This window comes from Charadrius vociferus, unplaced genomic scaffold (genome assembly GCF_000708025.1).
Source record: "Charadrius vociferus isolate BGI_N301 unplaced genomic scaffold, ASM70802v2 scaffold183, whole genome shotgun sequence".
Classification (NCBI taxonomy): domain Eukaryota; kingdom Metazoa; phylum Chordata; class Aves; order Charadriiformes; family Charadriidae; genus Charadrius; species Charadrius vociferus.
This window is the reverse complement of record NW_009648250.1, coordinates 6610756-6621525: the sequence shown is the minus strand read 5'-3', so window position 1 is coordinate 6621525 and position 10770 is coordinate 6610756. Positions and strand designations below refer to the sequence as shown.

The following is a 10770-nucleotide window of genomic DNA, read 5'->3' as shown; positions in this document are numbered from 1 at the left end:
GACTTTGAATTTGAAAGTACAAAGATTTTGTAGTGTAATTCAGTAAGCCAGAGGAAAAAGCAGTTTTGAATGATAAACAATTATTTACAAGCTGAGAGATTTGCTGCTGATTTTTCTGAGTTATTTGTGACGTGACAAAACTCAGAGAAGTGATACATGTTTCTGCACATGTAAATAAAAGGTATTTTGAATATAACTAAGATAAATGAAGATAAAACCCCATTTGTACTAACTGATAAGCTAGTAGGGGGAAGAACATTGGCTCATACCAGGATTGGTATTAGCTAATTTTAATATCCAACTAGAGATAAGCGACAAATTTGTGTGCTAATATAAGTGAAGAAGTAAAAAAAAGAATAATGCACTAACCTTTTAATTTTACATCTTAATTTTATTCAGAGATCACGATGCAGACATCAGAGACTGGGTCGGATACAGGTTCGACTGTGACTTTACAGACATCTGTGGCTGGCCAGGCAGCAGTGCCCACACAGGTAGTACAGCAAGTACCAGTTCAGCAACAGGTAGGTGGCTGTTAGTTTTGGAAGATTAAAAAATAAGTTTCAGGAATGCAGTGAAGAACTTGATTTGTACAAGGCTGCTAAGTGAACTCTTTTGCTCTGCTTTTATCAATTTTATTTTGCTGGAATTAAAATAGCCAGAGAAAGACAAGCTGTTTTCAGGATCTGTTCCTTAACTAGAGCATCTGACAAGCACCACTAGTACACATACATGATTCTAACTGTAGGTTATCATGGATTTTGTGTAATAGTTCATAGAAATTTACTTCAATTTATGTTACTGAATAGTTACATTTTTTCATTTAAATAATGAATAATGAATATGTTTCTGATATTAGTGCCTATATAATTTCTCCTTTCATTTGGATGCCCAAGTAACTGCAGTACAAATATGAAAATGAAAAGCGTTGTCCTTTGCATCTCTAATCTTGACTGCCTACAGATCTTTGCACAATGTCATGGAAGTATTTGTGGTGTGACAATAGGTAATTTGCGAGGGAAGTAAGAAGACTTGAAATGTATGGAGGCAGAAAACAGGGACTGACTGTGAAAGTCAGCTGTCCAAGCCTTCCGGAATAGATAGAAATTAGCTGTCCATCTGATATTGTTTTTAATCAAAATCTCACTTCACAATTTCAGAATCAATAATATGAGAACTAGACATAGTTTATTGAATAGTGTAATTGGTTTCTGTGCCAGTGGAACACTTTTACTTAGATTAAATTCTTCAGCATTTGTTAAGTTTAGTTCTGAAATTCCAGGTGGTGCATTTTTATATATGTGTTCCACAGTCTCATATATTTCATTAACATTTTTTTTTCCTTGTCTACAGACTCAATTTATAATGCCTCATAGCTCCATTAATATAGTTTCTATTTAAATCTTCATCTATCTTTTAGGATGCAAGCTTGTTTTTTAAAAAAATGATTCAGAAAAACATTGAATTTGGACTTAAAAATTTATTTTGATACTTGTCTGTGTGTGTTTGCTCAGAATTCACCACTAGTGAATCAATAATTTTTTGAAATATTTTCTCCTTAGGTTCAGATTGTTAAATAGCTCGCTCTCTCTTTACTTGAATGTTGATTAGGATAGAGACGTTTGAATACGATGTTAACGTTGTAATTGAAGCTTCATTGATGCCTGAACTTAGCTAATCTTTGTAGGAGGTTTTGTCTGGTTAACTCTTTTGTAAGGTTTGTGAAGTGCAAGACTACTTTTCTTTATGAAATAAGATCTGGATAGTTTGTCTGATTTTTATGTTCTTTCATGATGACAGGTGTTTAATGGATGTAGTTTATGTGATTTGTTCTTTATTATTCCTGTTTCAGCTTTTCAGATAAAAGATGGCAATTTGGTAGTGCTACACAGTTCCTTGTTTTAAGCCTATTACATATACGATGGTCTGATACTACATACTGAATTTTATCCATGTGAAGTACTGATCAGTGTGAGGAATTGAAGATTGGTAACCAGTTAGCGGCATATAGGATACTTTATAATGTTGTAATTCTAATCATTGGATTGATTGAACTGTAAGGATAGGATCTTCTATGCATTTCTGTTCTATCTTTGTCACAAGTAAATGAAGAATGAGCTGGGCTTTGGTGTTTATAAACTTTGCTTGTGGAAAGTGTCTACCTTTCTGAAAACTTCCAGGATAGAATTGGCTTCTTATTTTCCCACATAAATAACGCGTTAATCTTTGTCACCACCTGCCTGTATCTTTGCTGAAGTTATTCCAGTTGTCCTTTATTAATTTAATACTCGTGTCAAAACACAGAAGCCCAGGAGTGGATTGGTTTTTTTCTTGCTTGACTATACCTTAATGAGAACAGAAAACTGAATTTTTTTGTTGCACTGAGTGTGCAAAACTGTCCCTGATCAACATTACATACATCTCCTTCCTGCTTCTGAGTATTCCCTTTCTTTCATTGAATACTCCATCTTTATTTTGGATTATTTTTCCCTGTGGGGCTATTAGATTGTATTTTTACCGACTTTTAACACTGTCTGTAGGAATCAGCATAATGTTTCAGAAAGGAAAGCTAAGAAAAAAAACTGGTCAACCCAGCCAAGAAAGAGGAGTTTCTTAAAAATTTTGCTGGAATTGCAAATTCAACAAGCATGTTGGGAAATCCAATGCAAATAGTATTGCAGTGATTAAAACATAGTATGTGTAGGAGATTTTTATATATAGAGAGAGGATAGATTATTGAAGTGGATGTGTGGTGAGGAGAAAAGGAAGAGTGAAGATGTCAGTGTGGTATGCCAGCAGAAAATGTGATGAAGAATGTAGATGGGATAGGTAATTTCAATTGTAGAGTTAAAAAGAAAAAGGAATATCAAACATTGAAACAATCACTGTGTTGAGGACATTGTAGGTGTGGTTTGCCCTGAGGAATTATCTGTGTATAGGTCTGATTTGTCTGAAGTCAATACCAGCTTTATGTACATTTGATAGGAATGGGCCAATTTGCCTAAAGAAAATCAGGAGAAAGAGTGCTAATTTCATAAAGTCATTATTTTGATGTTAGAGAGAGGGCTTATTATTTCTGCACATTCGAAATTACCAATGTTGAAAGTTGGAGGGGTAGGTTTTAGGTGCATAGTATATAAGATATGCCTCCATTTTTTTATGTGGTTTATAGGACACATATTTATAATGTCAGCTGTATACAAAATATGTGTGAATATTCACATTTGGATTATATTCCCTTGTGAATATAATTCACTAAAACAATAGGGCATTCATTAAATTCAATGATACTGCAACATAAGTGTCTGGGTATATGCAACAATTTGGCGTAAGCTGAAACTTCTGTATTATCATGTTTACAGTAATTTATTAGTACTTTTTAGTGAATAATGCCATTTTCTATGATTTTGGTTTTTTTTAATTTTAAAAATGTATCATTTTTCCAAGTGAGGTCTTTGTTTCCCATGTTTCCATTCCTGTATATGCACCACACTTAAATGACATCTCATGCATGTGTTGATTTGGGGTTGTTTTCTGGCATCGGTGTTTTATTTATGCTCACAAAATATCTTTTCCAAAATGAAACATTTTTGCCCTGAAGAAGAGTAAGCTGAATAAGTGGAGGGGTGGACTAAGAGCTTTTTCCCCACAGCTGTGTTTGTACTGAAGCATTCTTTCTTTTGAGCAAACAGCGAAAGAGAAACTTTTGATATTTGCAGCTAAAACAAATCCCTAGTTTGCATATAGCTAGTGTAAATACTGAGCTCATAAAAGTCTGCTGTGATGCTCCAAAAATACGAAAAAAAAGGTACCATTAATGAAAACCTGGGCTTCCCCACTGGTAACAGTGGCGCTGGTGGCAGCTGGTTTCATGCAGCGCAGCAGCTGTCACTGTTGAGATGGGATGGAGGGCAATGGTAAGGGGCAAACATGTCCACATACAAGCAAAAAGCAACAAGAGTGAGACCAAAAATGTGAGAGTGTAGTGAAAATCCTTTTTAATAGCCTGAGGAATTTTCTTAGTCTTTTGTTTCCTCAGACATGGGGATTTTTCGCTAACGTGAAACCACTTTTTCAACAGGCACTCTTCAGCACAGCGCAGTAAGCTTCTAAGGATTCAAAATTGGCCCCGCATTGTAGTTTATGCGATGCAATGTGGAAGGATTGGAGAAATAAAACCAAAAATAGTTGTATAATCTATTTTATAAAGTACGTGTATGCATCCGAAGTCAGGCAAAGCATTTCTTCATATTCGCCATACACGATAGCTGTCACGTTCACAAAGTATTGTATCATTAACTGGAGATGCAGACTTCTGATAATCAAAACTGCTCTTAATGCAAAATCATGTTTAGCATATGAAAAACATAATCATGAACTGTCATTAGCCATTATATAAATATGAATGTGCTTAGAATATTACAGCGTGTGCTATTTATATGTTGTTTGCCAAAAGTAATCCAGACTAATGAAAGTACAAAAATTATTTTTATCCCTGAGAACAGAAAACGACGCACATCCAAGTTGTTTGCATAGGAACAGTGGATAATTATATGTTCTTTTTTAAATGGGAGTTTAAAAATCCTTATATATTTTGCCATATTGTTCTACTCTTTGCTTTGAACATAAGCACTTCTTATTGGAAATCAAAATTCTCTCTTATACTTTGTTTTTATGTTTCAATGCAATTTGTGAATTTAGTGTGCTTTTATGCACTTGATTTTTGTTGACAAACTCTCGTAGATACAATATAACTTACTCCCTCATTTGTTCCTCTGAGGTAGTATAATTAAGAATATAATTTATTTTCCTTTTTTTTTTTTTTTTAACTTCAACTAGTAATTATAATTATACATGTATATTGAAATAGCTTTTCATTTGCCTCTTGTTCTCCTGGAATGTTTCAGCTGCTTACTTCTAATCCTATTCCAGTTATTTATTTCAGGCTAGACTCACTGAAGCAAGAGGAATGAAAGATCTTCTGTCTGACTCTACTTAACTCATTATTTCCAATACAAGTCAGTTAATTTTCTGTTTTCCAGTCAGACAATAACAACAATTACCATGACTAGCTCACCAGTCCTCCCCAGAACATACAATTTTTGAACTTGCATGCTGTCACTTTTTAATAAATATTTAATTGTATTTTCTATTTTCAGACCAAATCATTTAATTCTTGGAGTATTTTTTGATACAGAAGGCCATTTAGATTTGGATGTTTGTTGAATATTCTCTCTGTGATCTCCAATTGCTCTGCCTCAGAAACTAAAGAACACAGCTGATGCAGTTCCTTTAACAGCTTACTGAAAAGTGCAAGGAAAATGATAAATAGAAGAGAAAAAATTTAAAAAAATTTTTTTTTACAATTTCCACAAAAAGTCTTTATCATAACCAACTTCTTAAATAAATTTGTTCTTATAGAGAGTAGATATATGCATTTCATTTCTTCCTGCTGTTGAAGATTAAAAATAAAATCCAGAGGCACTAGATTTCATTCTTATGAAAACGTTGTCCCCAGATTAAGTAAAATAGGAAATAAAATTAGTATTGGAGATACCATATAACAACAATTTTCAGCCTGGCAGAATTTTCATCTACAAGGCCATCCTAAAGACCGCTTACTTACTTTATTCATCATTGCTTGACAGAAAAAAATTTTACTGGTAACTTTCTCTACCTTAAGGTTTTTATGTACATTGCAATACAATGTAGTGACTAACGCTTCCTTGGGCACTATAATCAGTTTAACTGTAGCAGTGCTGAGTTTCAGAGAAGCTGAAGCAAAATAACTTTTTTTTATAAACTGTCTTTTTTTATTACTGTATTGGGAAAAAAATGACCTAATTCAGTGGCTCTTTTGTATTGAACTTCATTGTTAAAATTTAAAGGAAAAATATTTTGATCTACAAAAGTAGAGAAGATAGCACTTTTATATATATACACCCCCCCCACTTCAATATATACAATAGCACTGCAGTGTATCCATTCTTAAATGTTGACTTAAAAATAAAGTTATTTGCATAAACAGTCGTGACATTTCTAGCAGTATTGGATATTAGGCTAATAAAGAATATATATAAAATTGGTGAGAATTTGATATTAATCAATGAAAATTTTAATTTTAACACTTCCTGATTTGTTTTATGGTGAATTAATTTGTTATTGTTTTTGTTCCAAATAAAAAAATAAAGACATTCTGGAATTTTTCAGTTTCCTATAAAATAGACATGGAGCTTTGATAAGCTGTATACCACTTTTTCCGTGCAGTATCCTCTCAGTTCTATGGTAAAGGTCTTGCACTATGCTGAATCTGTTGTTTTTGAAATGGTAGCTGCTTGTATCCAAGAATAATGGGAGAATATAATACCTTGTATAGAACAGGAACATGACCTGCATTTACTGATAGGAAGTTTTTAATGTTGTGTTTGTACATACTGTAGAGTTCCATTTTGTCAGGATGCAGGGAGAAAATCGCATTTCCTTCATTAATAGAAGAATAGTTTGTGTTTTTTAATAAGGAGTAAGACATATCCAGTAAGTGTGAATAGAGAATGAAGTGCATTTTGGAAGACGCTGGACAAGAACATTGAATGATGACGGCATCATTTCCTCAGTGTTTTCCCAGCTGTACTACTGGGACAGAAAATGGAACATATCCATTACATGGCAGGTGACAAATTACTGGTTTTAAGAACAGGCATACACGTGGCCAAATGATACTTTCTTCTGTAGGAAATTTATTTCTTCAGCTTGGTGCAAACCATAGTTACACTTCATTTCATCCTTATTATACTTTCCAGTTAGTTCTGTCTTTGGCACTGAAGGTATGTATGCTCCATGAGCATGCATCTTCAATGTTAGGGCTCCATTTACCAGACTTACAACACAAATATTGTGTAAGAAGAGTAACTTTCTTTGCTATTGCTGTGACATACCTTTAGTAATTATGAGAACAGAGATATCCCATGTTGTTTAGAAGCCGTTAGGTGCACTGAAGCATTGGTCCTTCTTTACAGTATCCCAAATTTCTGGTTTTCTTATTTTCAGGTACAGCAAGTGCAGACTGTGCAACAGGTACAGCATGTCTACCCAGCCCAGGTTCAGTATGTGGAGGGAAGTGACACAGTCTACACTAATGGAGCTATGTAAGTTGACAAATAATCAGAATTTGAATGTTTACTAAAATGTGAAGTTAAATATGTATTTTCAGTTAGATTCTACCAACTAGTGTATTTTAAGTTGGGAAGAAAAATGATTAATTAAAGGTCTTTTACTGTCAAAATAATGTTTTGGATGAAAAGTGGAATTCTCACTGCTAGGTTTTATTAAGGCAGAATTTTTGTGTAAATAGAATTCTTGTGTTTCTTTTAGCTGGAGTTGCGTGAAGTTACATATACAGCATAGTGTTGTTTGAAAAAGTAACTTTCAGTTTATGGGTAAGTTCTGTCCATAGGATGTACTGTGTAACTTCTGTCCTCAGGACAGAAGGCAGGGCCTTCTGGCGTCCTGGCTGCAATTCTAGTGGCAAATGCATAACAAGGTGCAGAGGCTGTAGTTATTATTGGAAGAAAGTAGTAATGTAGTTTCATTCCTGTCTTTAATAAAATTAGGTAAGTACTTTTTTTCCAAAGGAATGAGGAGAGGCAGAGAGAGGAGAGTAACATTGTCTCCTTTTGCTGCTTCTTTAGCCTTTACTCTGCACATTTTTGTGCATTTTCTGCTTCCCTGAATCTGCTTTTCCATCATCAAGACCCTTTCTCCAGTACACAAGCTTAGAATCATAGAAAGAATAATCTAGGTTTGATGGGACCTCTGGAGGTTACATAGTTGAATCCCTGATTTTGAGGTGCACCAGCTATGAAGTTGGCTCAGAAGTCAAAGTAGGATCATGTTGGTGGGGGAAAGAGCTTCATTACCGCTTTTTTTCATTTACCTACTTTTAGCCATTTTTGCTGTGTTACTGGCTTTAGGAAGAAATACGATTTAGAAAGCTATTTTGTTGTCTGCAGATATTTATTTGTTGATGGTAATCCAAAAGTGATTCAAAAGAGCAGTATTATTTGGATCAGAGACTTCTGATGTTAACACTGGTGGCATTCTTTGGTCCTCTCTACTAGCCTATTTTGCTTAATTAATTTTTCGCATGCTGTCTTGTCTGTTTTCTTCTTGCTTGTAAAGCCCAAACAATGTATCTTAAATATGCATTAGACTACACTGGTTTTGGCTGGGTTAGAGTTCATTTTAATTCAGAGTAGCTGATCTGGTGCTATGTTTTGCATTTGTGCTGCAAACAGTGTTGATAACACAGACATGTTTTAGTTCTTGCTGAGCAGTACTTACACAGCGTCAAAGCCTTTTCTGCTTCTCACACTGCCCTGCCAGTGAGTGTGCTGGGGGTGCACAAGAAGTTGGGAGGGGACACAGCTGGGACAGCTAACCCCAACTGACCTAAGGGATATCCAGACCATATGACATTATGCTCAGCAATGAAAGCTGAAGAAGGAGGAAGACAGGGAATGTTTGGAGATACAGCATTTCTCTTCCCAAGTAACTGTAATGCATGATGAAGCCCTGCTTTCCTGGAGAACGCCTGCCTGCTGATGGGAAATAGTGAATGAATTTCTTGTTTTGATTTGCTTGTATGCATGACTTTTGCTTTACTTACTAAACTGTCTTTATCTCAATGCACGAGTTTTCTCACTTTTACCCTTCTGATTCTTCCCCCCATCCCACCATGAGGGGAGTGAGCAAGCGGCTGTGAGGGCCTTAGTTGCCAACTGGAGTCAAATCATGACAGTTCTTTCTGGAACCCAGCATGGGACTGTGGTCCTTGGCTGTCGTGTAAAGTGTTGGTTTTTTTTTTTCCACATCTTGTCCTCTCAGACCAGCACAAGTGCTATGGCATGAGCTATCTCCTGTGGGGCTGATGTGCCAGGCTATCAAACCCACACAGTCCAGTAAACCTGGTTGTCACTGTCCTTTACCTGGCCAGAGGGAGGGCCCCTTTATTGCTGGTCAGAGTCTTCATTACTTAATTATTGTAACTGCAAAAGCCAAAACCGGTCTTTAACATGTACAGCAAAAAAGGCGGTATGGCAAATATTAGGGCTGTGTTTCCACCCCTGGGGCAGTCAATTCCAGGTGTACTGGATACCCCTCCAAGTGACAGTGAACTGTGGCCTGCACGCTGCTGCCAAAGCGCTCGAGAAGAACGTGTTAAGGATATCAATTGTCGCATACTACCTGGCTACCTTTGACTCTAGTTCATACTGAAGTACAAGCATGTCCCATACAGCAGCACTCAGCAGCAGCATGACTTCGTTGCAACTACGATAGATAGTCCACTGGTAGCCTCCAAAAGAGGTCATTCTTAAATAGTCTGTTATTCAAGCTTTTCTCTTTTCATTTATCACTTGTAAGTTCTTACATGAGCTATTGGCACATGCACATTTGGTAGTGTATGAGATGTGTATTACATGACTGCTTACAGTCCTTTGAAGAAACAGAACCAGATGTTACTGACTGCTTAGTACAAACCTTCAGGTTTCCATGATTTTATTGTGTTTCTAGATCTGAATCCCTTTGTCAGTTTCTGCAAAATCAGTCAATGGGATATAAAAGACTTCCTTAATACATAAGAAAGCTCTCTTTAGCACGTGAGCCTAATCCAGATTGTCTTTCCCTGCTATAGAAGAAGAATTTACCCATTTACCCATGTTGTGAACGACAACATTGTGAACAGCCAATTTGTTGTTCAGTACTTCCAGGAACATTACCCTTTCTAAAGATCATGGGTTTATTCATGGAGAGTGGGACCCGTCTGTGTTTCTACTTAAGAGTTTTTGAAGACTATATATTGTGAAGTATGTTTTCCTGTATACTTTTATGCTCCAGCTTAAGAATGGAAAAATGTCATTTATGTAAATTAAAGTTATTGAATATGTGTATTATATGTTATTATATGTTATAATGCCATTTATTTGATAGGTGAAGGAGAATGGGGCTCTGGATTGCTGATGGCTAGCTTCCTTTAGAGACTGAAGGATATTTTTTTCTATTTGCTGTTTTTATCATTACCTAAGTTCTGTGGTCTAAAAACAAATTATATTTGTTTCTCCTCTTCTTGTTTTCCCACTGGATTATCTTATTCAGAGCTATATCAATGCAGGAGTGACATCTAAGAATTTTTGGAAGTGAACAAAAAGCTTACCATATCTCTAAAGAAAGCTGGCATAGACTGTGTTGACTTCTGCTGTGACAGAAAACAGAGGCCAGCCTCTCTTGTGCTAAAACATTTAGGCAAGTGTTCAGATTGCAGTTCATCTTTTCAATTCTTCATACTGAAATCTGTGAAAGATAAGCCTTGTGGATCCTGACACAATCACAGGAGTGTGTTACAGCCAATTTGTCCAGTTACTCCTGCTACAGAAATCGTCTGTTTCACTTTCAGAAAATTGGATTAGGTTTGTAAATGGTGCCACTGACTGTTGTCTTTTGGGTTGTTTTCCTATGATTATATGTTTAATTTATTTTATGACCATGCTAAATCAAAATCTTAATTCTAACTCAAAATCAGATACAGGATGCTTCCATAATCTATCAAGTGACAGTACTACTCTAGCAATGAAATAAGTCTGCAACCCATAGTTACGGGGAAGACATTAATTAATTCAGCATACAGGCATCCCTGGAATAAATTTTACAGCATGTCTGATGAAAGAATTATTCTTAATTTCAAAATAAAGCACTTGCAAACTAGCATTGATTTAA

The 10770-nt window shown here is 35.6% G+C and overlaps 1 protein-coding gene across 2 annotated transcripts in view; it reads left to right on the top strand.

Annotated features, from left to right (window-relative positions):
* Positions 1-405: 405 nt before the first annotated feature.
* Positions 406-10770, top strand: part of RFX3 (regulatory factor X, 3 (influences HLA class II expression)) — a 58887-nt gene continuing 48522 nt past the window's right edge. For both annotated transcript variants that reach the window (XM_009884279.1, XM_009884278.1), the window contains exons 1-2: positions 406-524; positions 7048-7145. In XM_009884279.1, the coding sequence (XP_009882581.1) occupies positions 408-524; positions 7048-7145 (215 nt within the window). In that variant the 5' untranslated portion in view covers positions 406-407. The remainder of the gene's footprint in view (positions 525-7047; positions 7146-10770) is intronic.